At 45.6% G+C, this 20,145-nt stretch overlaps 1 protein-coding gene across 2 annotated transcripts in view; it reads right to left on the minus strand.

Moving 5' to 3' along the window:
* Positions 1-20,145, minus strand: part of LOC143284919 (uncharacterized) — a 41,525-nt gene that overhangs the window by 8,614 nt on the left and 12,766 nt on the right. Inside the window, exons 8-14 of one of the 2 annotated variants that reach the window (XM_076592061.1) lie at positions 19,733-19,828; positions 18,697-18,822; positions 17,918-18,113; positions 16,802-16,860; positions 11,215-11,343; positions 6,124-6,234; positions 995-1,148 (exon numbers count right to left, since the gene is read on the minus strand). In XM_076592061.1, coding sequence (XP_076448176.1) covers positions 995-1,148; positions 6,124-6,234; positions 11,215-11,343; positions 16,802-16,860; positions 17,918-18,113; positions 18,697-18,822; positions 19,733-19,828 — 871 coding nt within the window. Of the gene's footprint in view, positions 1-994; positions 1,149-3,802; positions 3,837-6,123; positions 6,235-11,214; positions 11,344-16,801; positions 16,861-17,917; positions 18,114-18,696; positions 18,823-19,732; positions 19,829-20,145 lie in introns of both variants that reach the window. The other variant, XM_076592062.1, reaches the window with a different exon arrangement.

A 20,145-nucleotide genomic window follows, 5' to 3' on the forward strand; every position in this document is an offset into this window, starting at 1 on the left:
TAAAAGCATTTTCAAAACTTAATTACATCTTGAAATTTATTGTTTTCTTAATGAAATTATCTTTTTTTTTTTAAACAACAAACACTTCATACCCACATGTGGCTCATTTTCAAATGGTAACAAGCATTCTGCCCAGAAATGTCTCCTGCAGGTCATACAAATGTAGTGGTTAGTGTTAAAGTAAGCCATGGTTAAGTTACAGCTGCCGTTGATTAATTTGCATTCATGAGAGAATCAAAAACCAACACACATCTAATTACATGAAATACAACTCCTAAATAAACCATCTCCAGCTGAATATCCCCCCCCCCAACTTGATACAGACTAAATGCAAAGCACCCACCACCATCCGCTCAAACATGTACCGTAATCTACCTTGTAAGCGCCCACTCCCACTCTACACAGATTCCACCCTAAAACTGGCGGGGCGGGCGTTCACTGGTTACTTTACCATCTGTGGGAGTCTATTCCTTATTTAGTTTCACCACACAGCTACTGACTGGGGTGGGAGTGAGAACAGAACGGCTACTGAAACAAGACACTGGATCGTGGGGTCACATTTATACGATCTCACTTTGCTTTAATCAGTTACAGACCCGATGTCTCATGCTGGTGTTGTGTTCTTTAGATCTTAATACCTGCAATGGTTTATAAAGCAACATAATCACAGACAACAAACTCAATCATCATTAGCTCAGACAATTTTCTTTTCTTTTAAATACATTTTCAAATTTTGTTGTTGTTGTTGTTCAAAGTGGGGAGTGGGCATTTTCAAGGTATTTTACCCAATGCACAACTTTTCCCCCAATCTGTGCGGTGGGTGTTTACTAGATACTGGGCGTTTACAAGGTAGTTTATGGTACACATACAGAGAAGCATGCAGGGGAAAGAACACTGAAGCAAACAGAAGGTGGGGGGGTGGAAGGGGGAAGGGGCAGTGGGTGGGGGAGGAGGTCAAGGCCAGGTGAGTTAGTGAGTTATACCTGCCGATTACCTGAGCTGCTGTGGGTGGAAGCTCCACAGGTGGAGGGGAGGAGAGGGGAGTGACGGGAGGATGGAGGAGGGGGCGTGTCCCTGTCCCCCCTCCCACCACCACCACCACCACTGCCAACACCACTCACATCAGAGAGACTGGCAGCAGAGGAGTTCTGCAACGACAATGGGAAAGGGGAAAAAAAACAACCAACTGATGCTGAAACAAGGACTACGTCTCCTTCCCTTCGCAGTAACACTACCGGTCAGGATGACTCTGGAGAGCAGGGGTCTCTATCAGCCTTCTTCTTCTTCTGTCTTCATGGACTGCAACTCTCACCTTCACTTCTACGTGTCAGCTTTTACATGCAGGACGGTTTTTACCCCGCCCTGTAGGCAGCCACACTCAGGAGGGTTGTGAATGCTGGGGACGCTCCTGTTTCTGTAACTTACCCAACGCTGACACGGATTACAGAGACCTTTGATGTGCGCATTTGATCTCCTGCATACGTATACACATGAGGAGGCTAAGCACTAACAGGTCTGCACCTCTGCTGACCTTGGAGATGGAAAAAACCTCCTTCCTTAACCCTCCAGGCGCACTATTTGAACCCAGGACCCTAAGACCTAAAGTCTGATAACCAGTCGGCTGTGGCACCTGTGCCACCAATGTGGCGGCTTCAGGGTCACCCAGTCCTGTTAGTCTGTTAGCCCAAAGTTGCATGCACACAAATGTTTCTTGGACTGTCAGGTATAAGGAGAAAAATACACCATGCAATCCACAACCATTACATAATCCCTTGCCTGCTGAAGACAGTTTTCTTTCAGTTAAATAATTCCTGCTGTCAAAAAACAAACACGAAAAAACAACAACAAACAAATAAATAAATAAAGCAGAAAAGCAGAAGACAACAGAGCCCAAATCTGTGTATCTGCTAACATTGCATTGCATTGCAGTCTCTCAAACTAAAATAATTTACAATGAAATATACTTTTTACGATTAAAAATCATTCAAAATCTGTAGTGTGATCTATATTTTTCCTCAACAAAAAGAAGAAGAAGAAGAAAAGAACATTAATCAAGAAAAACTCTAACAGGCAATCAAGGTGAGTGACAACTAATGAACTATTACCAAAAGGCCAACCTGACCAAAAAAAATCCCATGAAATTTATCTGAGTAAAGAATGGCAACTTGACCGAAACAAAAAATCCCATGAAATGTATTGAGAGATTCCATATTAACAAATGCAGGCAACTGTTTTCTTGAGCATGCACACCAAACTGAATTGTGCCCCCTTACATCTGTTTCCAAGTTCATGTTTTTGCCATGACTGTGAGTACTGCAGCTCTCTTCCCCACACAGGAAAGTTTTAACAGTCTTAAAAAATGACTCTTTTGATTGTTCACATACTACCTCACCTCTCAATGCTAACAACAATCATCGTAAAATACAATTGTCAGGATCAATAGCACTGCATACCTCTCAGAACAGTTTATTACTTGAAGAGTAGTGAAACAAGACTTCCTAGTCATGATCATAAATAAAACTTAAAAAACAACAACAACAAATAGCTGTGATAATACTTAAACTGTGCTTAAACTTTGTCAGTATGTCACCCAGATGTGTATCAAGAGATCGGTCCTTTCCCTAACTGCAAATTTATGCAGAGAAACCCGTTGTGACAAAAAGATATACAAATACAAATACAAGTTTGAAAGGCTTAAAAACCAGTTTGATAAATCAGAATTACACTGAATATGAAAGGCTGAAAAAACAGTTTAATAAATTGGAGTTACACAGAGTTTGAAAGGTTGAAAAATCAGTTCGATAAATCAGATTTCCACTGAGTTTGAAAGGTTGAAAGTTTGATTAATCAGATTTCCACTGAGTCTGAAAGGTTGAAAAAGGAAATTTTCTTCCTAAAATTACGTTTAAGTAACATACTAACCGTGACCCACTAGTGCAGACTCCGGCAGGTGTCTGACATTCCTGTCTTGTGCAAACTTCTATCCGCCTATGCGGAGAAAACGAAAGTAGCTACGGCCGATAACCTCCCGGAAGTAGGTAAGACTTAAGACTGCCGAGTCCAAATGGACGAAAAATCAGTTTGATAAATCAGGACCTGATGTCCGAGCACTGTTCAGATGCAGGGCAGAAATAAGATAAGGTCTGCTGACGCCTGGCAGAATATCACTGTGGATACATGTCACTGTCTTTCAGCAAGTCAGGGAGTGAGATAAGGTGCAAAGTTTGTCAGAAAAAAAGAAGAAAAAAGCACCAAAAATATGGCAATGAATAAACGATTCCTTGTCAGCATAATACACCAATCACATTTCCACAGCTCCTTTGTTATGCAACCAGGATTACTTCCAATTAAAAAAAAAAAAAAAAAAGACAAACCACTTAGAGCATTTCCTGTGTTAAATGTTAGAATGCATACACAATAATACACAAGAGGGGAAAAGGAATTCTTTTTCCTAAAATTAGTTTAAGTAACATACTTACCGTGACCCAAATATTGGTATAACAGTATCATTGAATAAGTGCACAGAACAATACAAAGCCCTGTAAAATGAAAATGTGAATGTATATATCACAGGCAAACAGTGTGGTTTAATTAATCACCGAATCTGCGTAAACACCCCCAAAGTGACAATGTTAAAAGAGTGCAAAGGATACACTGTGAAGATACAAGTCAGTACACAAGAGTGGTGCCATGATCAACTCACTGGTTAGTCACGTCTATGCCGGAGGAGGCAAACAACTAGAAACACAATGGGCAGAGAAGGACTTAGTCAAAGAGAGGAGAAAATATAAACGGTACTCACTACACAAAGCAGAAAAACTGGCAGCGGAGGGAATCTGAAGATGGCAATTTCAGCGATTAATGAAAAGCGAGCAGCACCACCATGATGGCTTATTTGTGTAAATGACAGACGTGTTGTTTTCCTCATGATCTGGTGATTTCAAGGACTACTGCAAAGCATGAAACGCCACCATGACAGCTTATATTATATGACAGATGCATTTTTCTTTATGATCTGGTGATTTCAAGGACTACTGCAAAGCATGAAACGCCACCATGATAGTTTATTTGTGTAAATGACAGATACGTTGTTTTCCTCATGATCTGGTGATTTCAAGGACTACTGCAAAGCATGAAACGCCACCACGACAGATTATTTGTGTAAATGACAGATGTGCTACATACCTTACTTGGGTTGTGTTTATATCAATTTTGCGGACTGCTGTCATGTGTAAATCAGATGAAGTGTACTTTATATGGATCAGTCCACATACTCTGAGGCCTCCTTGATGCTGAAACCTGAACTGCCTTTCTGTACACTGTACACTCTTCTGCAGCTTATTTCCAAAGCTCTCTACCACTTGTGTAACTTCATCTTCACGGTTGATTATTCCTTGTTTCCAGAACCCTCTTTTCAGAAACAACCGCTTTCTGTATATCATGCTCACTGAGTCACTGAATCTTCAGAAAATAATTACATTTTTAATAACAACGATGCAGCAAAAAAAAAAAAAAAAAAAAAAAAAAGGATGAGAAACGGAGGGCTGATGAGAATATGAGCAAAAGAACAAAGAGACGACAATGGACACAAGGGATGAAAGCAAACACAAAACATAGGGAATGAAAGACATTCAAAACAAAACACAACACAACAAAGGAATGGTAGAAATGGGTGGAAGAATGCTTTATTGAAGTGAAAGACAATGGTCAACCATTCAAAAAGTCAAAGAAAATTCCACAACACACAAACACACACACACAGAGGGACTCACAAACACACACACAGACTCACACACACACACCTGGACTCACACACATAAAGATTTATATGTACACATACACACACTTTATTGGAGTGAAAGACAATGGTCAACCATTCTGAAAGACACAGAAAATTCCACAACACACACACACACACACACACACACACAGAGCATCCATGCAACACAAACACAAGCGAACAAACTGTATCTAAAACCTGAAAACAAACAAACAGAACTGAACTTCTACCAGCTTTGGCCAAAAAATATTTTTCTCCACATCCAATTTTAACCCCTTTCAAAAGACAACACCTCTTCCCTTGAAGGTGATCACACACAAACCATCAGTAAATAATGGCTCAATATGTGATTAATCTCATTATCAATCCTATTAGCTCAAACCCAACCCCTGGCGATTTACTTCTCAATCAACAAGTGATGTGAAGACATGAATTTCCAAATTACTTTCAGCTGATTCTGTTGGGTTTTTTTTCAAAACTAGAGTGATGTGGGACAATAAATGCTATCCACAAATGCTATGGGCACTAACTGCCACTATGACCCATGAGCCACTTCAGTACTTGCTTCATGCGCTAGATTTACACTGCACACACACACACACACACACACAGGAACTTGGTCTATTGTCTTATATTGTCTTATCCAAAAGACAAGCACCCAGACCATAGCTCAAATCTGCTGGAGAGGGCAGAACCAAAAATCCAGCATGTGTGTGATTCAAACCAAGATCTTGCTGCTTCTTAGGCAGGTGCTCTATAGATAGGGCCACCACACACCACTTGTGAACTGAAACTGAAATATAATTGCTGACATTTACATAGCTGTACACATTTTCATAATAATAATAATAATAAAAATACTAAATAGGAGAGTTCTTGTGAGACTAACATGCATCACCACACACACTTGTAAACTGAAAATAAAACAGGAGTGCTTGTGAGACCGACAGACTTCATCCACGGGTGACAACAACATGGTACTCAAATCACCCTACATAAGGTTTCTTTTACTTTTCTCATTTGAAAATCACTGAAAAGATTTTACACAAAATCACATGGTATAAAAAAAAAACAAAAAAAAACTTTCCTCATTCATAACTGGTCAATTCAGCAAAAACAAGTTCTTTGTTCTTTTTTTTTTTTTGTTTTATGCGTGCAGACAAAACAATGTGCATCACCATCAACCATTTTCTTTATCCTAACATTTTACTATGTGGAGACAAAGCACAATGCGGCTCAAGGCACAGAACCATGACACTGAACACATTCTTTACTGTCAAGGAGTAGCGTCAACACAGCAAAGCACCTCTCCACACACACCCCCCTCCCTGCCTCACCCTTACCTTTCTGGGGCCAGCCTGTCTGGACCTGGCGTCCTTGGCTTTCTGCAGCGCCAGACGAACAGCCACTGTGTCCTTCTCCTTTTGACTGGCCTTCTCTCCGTCCAGAGACACCTGTACACATCACCACAGGTGTAATCTGTAAGTCGCTGACTAAACACCACGACAGGTGTGCACTGTATAGACACTGACTAAACACCACGACAGGTGTGCACTGTATAGACACTGACTAAACACCACGACAGGTGTGCACTGTATAGACACTGACTAAACACCATGACAGGTGTGCACTGTATAGACACTGACTAAACACCACGACAGGTGTGCACTGTATAGACACTGACTAAACACCACGACAGGTGTGCACTGTACAGACACTGACTAAACACCACAACAGGTGTGCACTGTATAGACACTGACTAAACACCATGACAGGTGTGCACTGTATAGACACTGACTAAACACCACGACAGGTGTGCACTGTATAGACACTGACTAAACACCACAACAGGTGTGCACTGTATAGACACTGACTAAACACCACGACAGGTGTGCACTGTATAGACACTGACTAAACACCACGACAGGTGTGCACTGTATAGACACTCACTAAACACCACGACAGGTGTGCACTGTATAGACACTCACTAAACACCATGACAGGTGTGCACTGTATAGACACTGACTAAACACCATGACAGGTGTGCACTGTATAGACACTGACTAAACACCATGACAGGTGTGCACTGTATAGACACTGACTAAACACCACGACAGGTGTGCACTGTATAGACACTGACTAAACACCACGACAGGTGTGCACTGTATAGACACTGACTAAACACCACGGCAGGTGTGCACTGTATAGACACTGACTAAACACCACAACAGGTGTGCACTGTATAGACACTGACTAAACACCATGACAGGTGTGCACTGTATAGACACTGACTAAACACCACAACAGGTGTGCACTGTATAGACACTGACTAAACACCATGACAGGTGTGCACTGTATAGACACTGACTAAACACCATGACAGGTGTGCACTGTATAGACACTGACTAAACACCATGACAGGTGTGCACTGTATAGACACTGACTAAACACCACGACAGGTGTGCACTGTATAGACACTGACTAAACACCATGACAGGTGTGCACTGTATAGACACTGACTAAACACCATGACAGGTGTGCACTGTATAGACACTGACTAAACACCATGACAGGTGTGCACTGTATAGACACTGACTAAACACCATGACAGGTGCTTTGCCACTGGATAGCAGACGGATTGCTTTCTGGGTCTCAAGAAGTGTTGGCGGATCGTCCAGTGCTTCGTTGGTGGGGACTTGTGGGAGACGGTCTATGGCTTCATCATTTATGGAGGAAGGGCGATTTAAGACACTGTTGAAGTGCTCAGCCCATCGTTCGAGAATGTTCTCCTTCTCGGTGATCAAGGTATTCCCATCTGCACTGAGGAGGGGGGATGATCCTGAGGATGTGGGACCATAGACTTCTTTTAAGGCATCATAGAACCTCTTCATATCGTGCCTGTCAGCATATCCCTGGATCTCATCAGCTTTGTCACTCAGCCACTTATCCTGCATCTGGCGTAACTTTTGCTGAACAGTCCTGCGGATGGCATTGTATGCATCTTTTTTTGATGTGGACTTTGGGTTGCTCAGGTGGGCTTGATGCAGACGGCGTTTCTCATCCAGAAGCTGCTTGATTTCATCACAGTTTTCATCAAACCAGTCTTTGTGCTTTCTGGTCATGGGTCCAAGGGTCTCTGAAGCTGTACTATAGATCAGCTCACGCAGGGTCCTCCAGTCAGACTCCACATTCTGGTTGTCCAGAGAGGCGGATTCCAGACGATCTTCCAGCAGCTCCACAAAGGACTGTTTGATGGTGATGCTTTTCAGCTTAGCGATGTTGAGCCGTTTTGGAGCCTTCTGGCCTTGGGGGTGTCTCTTGGGTTGGATTCGAATATTCAGCTTCGAGACTACAAGGCGATGGTCTGTCCAACACTCGGCGCCGCACATGGTCTTTGTTACACGTACATCTTGCCTATCCCTTTTCCTGACGATGACATAATCGATGAGATGCCAATGCTTTGAGCGAGGGTGCATCCATGACGTCCTGTTACGGGTAGGGAGGCAGAAAACTGTGTTGGTTATCAGCAGTTCGTGCTCTGCACAGGTCTGAAGCAAAAGCAATCCATTTGGGTTGCAGTGGCCCACACCGTGCTTTCCAATCACTCCATCCCAGGAGATGTAGTCAGAGCCAACTCTAGCATTGAAGTCCCCAAGAATGATGAGCTTGTCTGCTTTAGGGATGGCAGCAATGACAGAGTGAAGGTCCTCGTAGAACTTCGCCTTCACTTCATCCGGGTTGGTCATGGTTGGGGCGTAGGCACTGACAATGGTGAGGTGCTTCTGGCCAGATGCCAGTGGGAGTTTCATGGTCATAAGCCTATCGTTGACTCCCTTTGGGATTCCAGCTAGCTTGCTGACAAGTGCTGTTTTTACTGCAAAACCAACGCCAGCCTCACGTCGCTCTTTGCTTCCTCGTCCACTCCAGAAGAAGGTGTAACCAGATCCCCGTTCACAGAGCTCGCCTTCGCCTGCAAGCCGAGTCTCACTCAAGGCTGCGATGTCGATGTTGTATCTGGCGAGTTCGGATGCAACTAGTGCTGTTCTCCTTTGGGGTCTGTCCGCGTTATCTCTGTCCAGGAGAGTCCTTATGTTCCAAGCACCAATGGTGAGAGGAACGATCCTTGTTTTTTTCTTTTCTTTCTCTTTGTTTCGACCGCTGATGTAGGGTCCCCGCCAGCCGCGGTATGCTGGCCAGGGTGATATGGAGCAGGCAATTTTTAGGGCACCTTTTCTAGCCCCTTCCTCATGCCAGGGAGGTGAGCAGTGCATTCCTAAAGAGGGCTGCTCAGACGCTCAGACGGCTGCCGAGCTCCATCGCTGCTCCTGTCGACGAAGAACGACCCTATGGCCTGAGCCGCCTGCGTGCAGGTCTGCGGCTGCGACTGCCAGTGTACCCACACCTGTCGTTTCGTCGCTCGCCTGTCGCCACAGGACTTGGGGGTGATGAAATGATGAAGGATGAAAGGTCATTTTGGATGACTGATGACTTGCGCGATGAGTTTGTTTAAAGTGAAGAGGAGTTGCGCAACGTCGACCTCACTCTCTCGTCCGGGTCCACCAATTTCCAGTGGCAAGACTAAGTCGAGACGACTGGAGGATGAGCACGGATGCAGTGGATGACCAAGATATCCTTTCGGTGTCTCATCTTGCTCTCTGCACTCCACAGTGCGTTGCTGTAACCGCCTTCCTCTCCGTTGAACCGATAGGTTTCTTCCGCAGATTCTGCCGGATCCAGACTTCGCATACATGGGTAGACACACCCCGGGGGCCAACTGCGTGTGGCATGCACACAGCACAGTGGAGCTAGATGGCCGTCGGTGGCTCTCCTGAGCCGACGCCCTTTTATGGATCTCCATAAGGGTGTCTAGCCACCCGCCTCACCAGTCCCAGAAGGGAGCGGTGGAAGTGCCGGTTTAGTCATCGGCAACCCGACCCTGAACAGGTTGTACTGGATTACAGGTTACCAGTAGCAGATCTAATGACCTGACCTGACACTAGTGCACTGTATACACACTGACTAAACACCATGACAGGTGTGCACTGTATAGACACTGACTAAACACCACGACAGGTGTGCACTGTATAGACACTGACTAAACACCATGACAGGTGTGCACTGTATACACACTGACTAAACACCACGACAGGTGTGCACTGTATAGACACTGACTAAACACCATGACAGGTGTGCACTGTATAGACACTGACTAAACACCATGACAGGTGTGCACTGTATAGACACTGACTAAACACCACGACAGGTGTGCACTGTACAGACACTGACTAAACACCATGACAGGTGTGCACTGTATAGACACTGACTAAACACCATGACAGGTGTGCACTGTACAGACACTGACTAAACACCATGACAGGTGTGCACTGTACAGACACTGACTAAACACCATGACAGGTGTGCACTGTATAGACACTGACTAAACACCACGACAGGTGTGCACTGTATAGACACTGACTAAACACCATGACAGGTGTGCACTGTATAGGCACTGACTAAACACCAAGACAGGTGTGCACTGTATAGGCACTGACTAAACACCAAGACAGGTGTGCACTGTATAGGCACTGACTAAACACCATGACAGGTGTGCACTGTACAGACACTGACTAAACACCACAACAGGTGTGCACTGTATAGACACTGACTAAACACCACGACAGGTGTGCACTGTATAGGCACTGACTAAACACCAAGACAGGTGTGCACTGTATAGGCACTGACTAAACACCATGACAGGTGTGCACTGTATAGGCACTGACTAAACACCACGACAGGTGTGCACTGTATAGACACTGACTAAACACCACGACAGGTGTGCACTGTATAGACACTGACTAAACACCAAGACAGGTGTGCACTGTATAGGCACTGACTAAACACCATGACAGGTGTGCACTGTATAGACACTGACTAAACACCACGACAGGTGTGCACTGTATAGACACTGACTAAACACCATGACAGGTGTGCACTGTATAGACACTGACTAAACACCATGACAGGTGTGCACTGTACAGACACTGACTAAACACCATGACAGGTGTGCACTGTACAGACACTGACTAAACACTATGACAGGTGTGCACTGTATACACACTGACTAAACACAACAGGTGTAAACTGTACAATCACTGACCCAACACCTGCCCATGTCATAACAGGTGTATTGTATTGCACTGTACTCTAATGTACTGTATTCTATTGTACTGCGCTGTTGTATTGCACTGTATTGTATCAGGTCTGCTTAAAACCTAACAAAGTGCTGTATTAAGACCAAAAGAAAGTAATGAAAAAAAAAAGCCAACAAACAAACCCCCAACAAAACAAAAATTCCACCCAAAATGCCAACACGATAGCAAACTTTCCCCAGCCATTGTGTTGACCAACACCCTCACGTCCCCCCCCCCCCTCACCTCCCCGACCCTGTCGCCGAACATCTCCAGGATACGTGTGCGGTAGTCGACAGTCATGGTGACAGGGTTGTCGGTCAGCCTCAGACTCTCCATGCAGGGCAGCTGGCACACCGGCCGGACGTCCTCCACCTGAACACACACACACACACACACACCTTGTATTGTATTGTATTGTATTGTATTATAGGCCCAACACTTGGCTTATATCACAGACTGACGTAAGTTTACATTTGGGCCAACAGCAAAGTGAGAGCTGTATTATCAATGGTTTCTCCAGTCAACGGGAAACCATTTACAGCTTAGTCTTTTTGTGAAGGACTATGACTCTCAAACTAGGAGGCAAAATTGCACTGGCTCTTAGTGCTGCAGCCTTGTGGGCTCGTTGGCCTTTGGGAACCATCCCAACGCCGACTGTCCTAAAACCCTCTTGGCCAAGAGAGTGGGGATGTACTTGGGCAAGACACTCTCCACTATAATCAAATTCTAGCCCAATTAGTCGGAACAGCAGTTGCCTCCTCTGCTGTTCTGATGGTCATAGTCAGACACGACTGACTATCATATATATATTGTATTACTCTTTTTTGTTACAACAGATTGCTCTGTGCGAAATTCGGGCTGCTCTCCCCAGGGACAGCGCGTCGCTGTGCTCAGAGCGCCACCCATTTTTTGACTCACTTGTGTAAACAAAGTGAGTCTTTGGGGTTTTTTTTGGGTTTTTTTCTGCCGACAATTTTATTTGTTTTCCTACTGATGTGGATTTTTCTAACAGAATTTTGCCAGGGACAACCCTTTTGCTGCCATGGGTTCTTTAACGTGCACTAAGTGCATGCTGCACACGGGACTTTGGTTTATCGTCTCATCCGAATGACTAGCGTTCAGACCACCACTCAAGGTCTAGTGGAGGGAGAGAAAATACTGGCCACCGTGAGATTTGAACCAGTACACTCAGATTCTCTCACTTCCTAGGTGGACGTGTTACCTTTAGCAGTCTAGGCCATCACTCCACACCTTGCTCAGCTGTCGCTGTTCATTAATTTTACGTCTTTGTTTAAAACTAACTTGAAAGTCCATCTGCTTAAACAGGCCTTTGGGTGTGATGAAGCATGGCTAATTGTCTGCATTTTTCCTCCTCCTACCCACCCCACTTTACTCTCTTCTGAAATCATCATGTAGTGTGTGTGTGTGTGTGTCTGTGGGTGGATGTTTGTGTGTGCATGAGTGTAGGTGTGTATGTGCGAGTGTGTGTGTGTGTGCGTGTGTAGAGTAATTTTGTCTCTTGTGTGTGTGTGTGTGTGTGTGTGTCGAGCATTTTTTGTCTCATGTGTGTGTGTGTGTGTGTGTGTGATTGTTCATATCTGCAATTTGTAGTATTGGCTTAGTGTATATATACATATATATGTGCTGCTTTTTCATGTGCAGAAGTATGTTATCATGCACTGCATGCACACAGCTTTGCAACACTGCATAACAGCACACTACACTACACACCACACCACAGTGTGGCAAGTCAAACTTTCCTAGGGAAACTGGGTAGTGCTTTACATGGAGAAACTGTCGCCTGTGTACCTGATAGGTAAATGGGGGAAACGAGATTTTCGCACCTTCCAGGTCAACAGATGTGTAGACCTGCTAGTGTTTTCATCCTCATGATGTGTAGCCACATGCAGATGAACAAATGTGCACACTAAAGATTCTGAAATCCTTGTCAGTAATTTGTATTTGTATTTCTTTTTATCACAACAGATTTCTCTGTGTGAAATTCGGGCTGCTCTCCCCAGGGAGAGCGCGTCGCTACACTACAGTGCCACCCATTTTTTTTGTATTTTTTCCTGCATGCAGTTTTTATTTGTTTTTCCTATCGATGTGGATTTTTCTACAGAATTTTGCCAGAAACAACCCTTTTGTTGCTGTGGGTTCTTTTACGTGCGCTAAGTGCATGCTGCACACGTGACCTCGGTTTATCGTCTCATCCGAATGACTAGCGTCCAGACCACCACTCAAGATCTAGTGGAGGGGGAGAAAATATTGGCGGCTGAAATGAAATGAAATGAAATGAAATTATGGTGCTTAGAGCCTCGCCGACCACTAAGGCCATCTCAAGGCTATCGCCGCGTCAATTACTACTACAAGGCTAAAAAAAACAACCAATTAAAACGAGTCACCACTTCAAACTTTCCACTCCAAAGTTTAAAAAAAAACTTCCATAGTTTAAAACCTTCAAATCTGGTTAAAAAGGTTCACTTCTTTTAAGAAGTCCATCAGCGCCCACGGAGGGACATCACGAAACAAAGTCTTCAAAGAAACCGCCGTGTAATGTCTGCGTCTAACGTCATGCAGATCCCAACAGTCAAGGAGCACGTGTTTCACGGTGAGAGGCTCGTCACAGGGAACGCATCGAGGGGCCTCCTCCCCCTTCAACAAGTAAGAATGAGTAAAAAAAGTGTGCCCCGTACGCAGTCTGCACAGCACAGATTCCTCCTTTCTGTTCTTCACCCCCGAAGGGAGGGTCTCCCCCAGGTCCGGACGGATCTGGAAGAGCTTGTTGTCTATCTGGGTGTTCCATTTCTCTTGCCAAAGATCTTTAACGTAAGAATTGACCTTCCGCTTCATGTCTGTATAGGGTACCAAGGATCTGGACAATTCTTTCTTTACAGCGTTCCTGGCCAGCAGGTCCGCCCTTTCGTTACCACGAATGCCAACATGTCCGGGAACCCAGGCCAACACAACCTCGTTTCCTTTCTTCGTTGCAAGAGTAAAAGTTTCATAAAATTCCAGCAGTTTGGGATGAGTGATATTCCTGCAGGCGATCGCCTCCAGGGCTGATAAGGAGTCGGAAAAGATCATGAATCTCTTCTGTTTGGAAGAGAGAACCATTTTTAACCCCAGGACCAGTGCAGTCAGTTCCGCGGTGTATACCGAGCTGTCGGACAGGATGTGTTCTGTTGAGGGCCGGTCAGGAAAGGCGGGACAGAACGCAGATGCGGCGACTCCGTCCTCTGACTTGGAACCGTCAGTGAAGATGCCTTGAAAGGTGGGGAATTTGTGGCACAGTTCCGAAAAGTAGGTTCTGTAGGCCAGAGAACTGGTGGTGTCCTTACGGTACGAGGCCAGATCAAATCGGACCTCAGGTGTTGTAAAGGTCCACGGGGGGCTGTCAGGGAACTTAGAGAAATCTGAGATGCCACCGACATCCAGATCGGCATTTTCCAAGTGCGGCTGAATGCGGAGTCCGAGAGGAGGTATGCAGTTTGGGTTGTCTGTAAATTTCTTATCGAAAGGGTTGTTGAATACAGCATCGTAAGCAGGGTTTGTAGGTTCCGAAAACAATTTCAAATAATAGTTCAGGGTCAGCTTCAGTCTGCGGTTGGAAAGAGGCGGTTCCCCCGCCTCTGCATACAGGCTGTGCACAGGGGTGGTGCGGAAAGCACCCAAGCTGAGACGGAGCCCTTGGTGGTGTACAGGGTCCAACAGTTTCAGGTAGGACGGTCTGGCCGAGCCGTATACAACACTTCCATAATCCAGTTTGGACCGGACCAGGGCTCTGTAGAGGTGCAAGAGAGTCCTCTTATCAGCACCCCAGTTCGTGTGTGCCACAACTCGGATGATGTTCAGGGCTTTTAGGCAAGATATTTTCAGCTGTTCAATGTGGCTGAGAAAATTCAGCTTCTGATCGAAGACGACCCCTAGAAATCTGGCTTCCTTGACCGCCGGGATGGTGGATGTTCCCAGACGGATTTCAGGGTCCTGATAGAATTGGCGAAAATTATGAAAGTGGATGCATTCAGTTTTGGAGGACGAAAATGTGAAGCCATTCTCCTCTGCCCAACACTGGATTTTGTTGACGCAGAGCTGAAGCCGTCGCTGGATGCTGGCGTACGTGCTGCCGGTTGCATATAAAGCAAAATCATCCACGAACAGCGAGCTGTCCGATCCTTTCTGAACGGATTGAACGATGTCATTAATTTTGATGCTGAACAGAGCAGGCGACAGGATGCTCCCCTGCGGGACACCCAGCTCCTGCTCGTGAATGTCGGACAGGGTGGTGCCGACTCTCACCTGGAATTGTCTGTCTTGTAAAAAATTGTGGATAAACTGAGGCAGGTGTCCTCGGAAGCCGAGCTTGTGCAAGTTGGAAAGAATACCAAATTTCCACGTGGTATCGTAAGCTTTCTCCAGGTCAAAAAATATGGCCACCACATGTTGTTTGTTGACGAAAGCATTTCTTATCGTGGTTTCCAGACGAACCAGATGGTCAACGGTAGAGCGATGCTTGCGGAAACCGCACTGTTCCTTCGCCAGAAGGCCGTCGGTCTCTAGTTTCCACATCAGTCTACCGTTGACCATCTTCTCCATCAGTTTGCAGACGCAGCTGGTCAGTGCAATTGGGCGGTAGTTGGAGGGGTTCGAGGGGTCTTTTCCCGGTTTCGGCAGCGGGATTATGAGGGCTTTCCGCCAGGAGGGTGGAAAGAAGCCTGTGACCCAGATGTGGTTATAAACTTTAAGCAGGGTGTCCAGACAGGTTTGGGGAAGGTGCTTTAGGAGTTTATAATGGACTTCGTCCATTCCTGGACAGGAATCCGTACAGGTCTGAAGGGCAGATTTAAGTTCGTTCATTGTGAAAGGAAGGTTGTAATTCTCTGTGTTGTCGGAAAAGAAGTTACATGGTGTTTTTTCTGACAGGTTTTTGGTTTTAAGAAAGCGAGCAGATTTGTTAGCAGATCTCGAGTTCTGTTCTATTGTGGAGGCAAGCAAATTGGCAACTGCTTTCTTCTCTGTGACCAGAGCGTCTGAAAGTTTAAGATGGTGGAAGGTCGGGCATGCGTTTTTGCCCTTAATTCTTTTTAAAACCCTCCACACTTTCTTCTTGGGTGTGTTGGAGGTTAAGGAAGAGCAGAAATCTCTCCAAGACTTCCTCTGGCTCTTTTTAAAAACATACCTGGCTTTCGCCCTCAGCTGTTGATGGGTTCGAACGCTATCGGACTCCGGTCTCCGAAAGACGCGTCGCTGCGCTCTCTTCCGAGACTTGCGGGCCTCCCGACATTCCGCGTTGAACCAGGGCGTTCTAGGGACCTGAGGCTTGGAGGTAGACGATGGGACTGCTGCTATTGGCGGCTGAACCGTGATTCGAACCAGCGTGCTCAGATTCTCTCGCTTCCTAAGTGGATGCGTTACCTCTAGGCCATCACTCCACATCACTCACATCAGGCACATAATGGGGTGGGTTGTGGAAACAAGAACACCCAGCATGCCCTCCTCCCCAAAACAGTATGACTGCCTATACAGCGGGGTAAACATGGTAATACTCACAAAAGCCCTCACAATGTTTCCTGGACAGGTAACTACACTGACTGTTTTCAAGATGAATATATCCTAATCAGACCCCCAGAAAAGCAGAGTGACACAGTAAGACAAGACACATGTGCTTCAACACACCACCCAATAACCCCCTTGTACAAAAGCGGGGCATATAGCACCTTTGACAGGCATCAGTCTGCTGAAACACCTGTGTCGATTTCATCCCGGCCAGCTTCTTCCTAGCCCCCTCTACACACACACACACACACACATAAACTACGAATGGGCTTACTTTGGCTATTTTGTTGTTGCTGACATTCAGCACCTCCAGTGAAAACAGCTTAGAGAATCCTGGAACAGAGAGAGCGGAGTGTATACACACATGCACATAAAATACACACACACAGGCAAACACATGCATGTGCACACGCGTGCGTACACACACACACTGTTTTCAGCTGACTATGACTGTGTGTGAACATTAGTGGAGTGATGGCCTAGAGGTAACGCGTCCGCCTAGGAAGCGAGAGAATCTGAGGGTGCTGGTTCGAATCACGGCTCAGCCGCCGATATTTTCTCCCCCTCCACTAGACCTTGAGTGGTGGTCTGGACACTAGTCATTCGGATGAGACAATAAACCGAGGTCCCGTGTGCAGCATGCACTTAGCGCACGTAAAAGAACCCACGGCAACAAAAGGGTTGTTCCTGGCAAAATTCTGTAGAAAATTCCACTACGACAGGAAAAAATACAAAAAAATGGGTGGCGCTGTAGTGTAGCGACGCGCTCTCCCTGGGGAGAGCAGCCCGAATTTCACACAGAGAAATCTGTTGTGATAAAAAGGAATACAAATACAAATAAGCACTCCTCTAAATCCCCTTCATTGTTCATATACACTGTCTTCAACACGCTCCATCATACCCCTACTGACCATGTGGTTGCCTTGAAAAGAGTATTCACTACCTTTGTGTAAACACACACAGACACACACACACCCTCCCGCACACAGCGTACACTGACAATGCAGGGGTTCTATTTGTTTCCCTTGCAGCGGCAGACACTTGAGGTTGCCCAGCTTGGTGTGCAATCACATCACACACACACCCTCCCCCAACACACACCCATTGATCATGCAGGGACCATGCAGTTTCCCATATGCCAGCAGATACGAGAGGCTGCCCAACTTGCTGTTCACCCCCACCCACTCCCCAACCCCTCCTTCCTCCACATACACACCCCCACACCCCCCCTCAAAGACCATGCAAAGACTGTTCAGTTCCTTTGCAGCAGCAGCAGACGCTTGAGGTTGCCCAGCTTGGTGTGCAATCACACTCACACCCAAACACACACCCTTCGCCCCCACTCCCACCCACCCATCACCCCCACCACCCACACACACTGTACACTGACCATGCAGGGACTCAATGTGGTTCCCCTGCAGCAACAGACACTTGAGGTTGCCCAGCTTGGTGTGCAGGGCGGTCAGGGAGTGCAGGCGGTTGTGGGAGAGGTCCAGGTGGGTCATGTGGCTCAGCCACTGCAGGTGCTCCACCCCCTCCAGCTGGTTGTGGGACAGGTCCAGGTGCTCCACGCGCCACAGGATTTGCTGTCAAACACAGGGTGATACCATTCAGCACAAAGGGGTGTAGCAAAAAAAAAAAAAAAAAAAAAAAAAGTTAAAAACAAACCAAACCAATCATAAGTGGCCCCAAAATGAAGTGGTGGACTGGCTGAGTGGTGGCGTAGTGGTAATGCCTCTGCCTAGAAAGCAAGAAAATCTGAGCACACAGGTTCACATCCCTGTCTATAGCACGGGTGGGAAGGACTGATCATTGTGAAACTAAAAGTTTGCAGCTGGGATCCAGGTGACACTTTGAGTATTAGAGAAACTTGTGTATACATGTCTTAATACAAAACAAAGAGAAAAAAAAGCCAATATGCCAATACAGAAATCTGTATCATACAGACCATCCACCCATGTAATGATTTAAGTCCAATTGTTAAGTCACATGACACACACCTCACCTACGACAAGCCCACATCCACAAACACACACACACACCAGTCCACACACACACAAACACACCTACCTATACATATTCACACCCACACAAACAACACCCACACACATACATTTACGCCCACACACACACACACACACCCAGACCATCAAAGAGCACAGCACCTACCACACTGCTGTCGATGTCCTTGATGAAGTTGTGGCTGAAGTCGACGCGAGTCACATGGTCCCAGCCCCCCACCAGCTCACTGCCGTCCTCCCCCTTCCACTGGGGGACGTCCTGCAGCACCACCTCCTGCACACAGTCCACAGCGCTGTGTCACCAGGCATCAGAACACCCCACAGTCCAATCCCTTCGAGAAGGCAGGGGTCCAGGGATCGCCCAGGCAGGTCCCAGTGGGGTAAAGGGTCGTCAGTCATTCATTGCTGCAACTGCTGTCGTTATATGCACCCAAATCTTGGTGGATGATAGAACACATGATAGCGAATAAATACCGATAAAGATGGCGCCGACACTTATTTGCAGGAAGTGCGCAAAAACAGAACAAGCCGTCTAAGGATACCATATATGTGCATAATACAGAACAAACCATCTAATACCATTTGAGAATAAGATTACGCTGTCTATATAAAAAAAAAAATAATAAAAAGAACCTGCGGTTGCCCGAGCTCAAACCGCAGTCGGCAGTCCCCCAATTCTCTGAAATGGCTCCGGTTTCACTCTGTAATCTCTCTCTCTCTCTCCCTCTCCCTCCCCCATTACATTACTCCTTAGGTGATGTTCACTTTCCAGTGTGTTATTATTGTTGATACTATGTTAGTATTAGTAATATCATTAATATTATCATTGTTGTTGTTGTCAGAGGTAGTTGCGGTAATAGTAGTTTGTTTTTTTGTATTTTTGTTGTTGTTGTTTTTCTTGTTTAGTTTAGTTTTGTCTTGCGCTTCAACCTTCTTTTCATTGACAAATAATGTGTGTATTTTCGCCATTGCGTTTGTGTATTGCTTGTTACATATGAACGAGCACGATATAAGCTTGTTGTTGCTCAAGTCTTATTAACTGAACGCTGTATTGCACCTTGTTTCTTGATATTAAAAAATGTTCAAACCAATTCTCTGAAATGTGCAAATCCGTGGACAATTCTGATATGCAAAATCCACAAACAAAATGACAGACGGGAGAAAAAAAAAAAAAGTCCATTCACCTTGATTGTGGAAGCCGAGCGGAATACTTTCAGAAAGGTGAGGGTCTGTTTGATGGTCTCCAGCCCACGCACCATGCCAAAGTCTGCTGTCTGCAGCTGCAAACACGCACAACATTACAATAATAAGAAGAAGAAGGGAAAGAAGAAGGAGGTGAAGAAGAAAGGGTAGGAGAAGAAGATGAAGAGGACGAGGAGGAGAAAGAGGAGGAGGAGAAGAAGAAGAAAATAATGAAATCTCTCAATTAGTTTCCTGTCTCACGCAGAACAAATCACAAGATCAGCACTCTCTAAGTTATAAATGTGTAAACAATTTGCCCCTTCCTATCTCTGTGACTGCTTTCATCTCTTCACCCCATCTCGCTGTGTACGATCGGCTTCAGGTCCACTATGTTTCTGTGTTCCAAGATTCAAAT

Source organism: Babylonia areolata, chromosome 8 (genome assembly GCF_041734735.1).
Source record: "Babylonia areolata isolate BAREFJ2019XMU chromosome 8, ASM4173473v1, whole genome shotgun sequence".
In the NCBI taxonomy this organism is placed as follows: domain Eukaryota; kingdom Metazoa; phylum Mollusca; class Gastropoda; order Neogastropoda; family Buccinidae; genus Babylonia; species Babylonia areolata.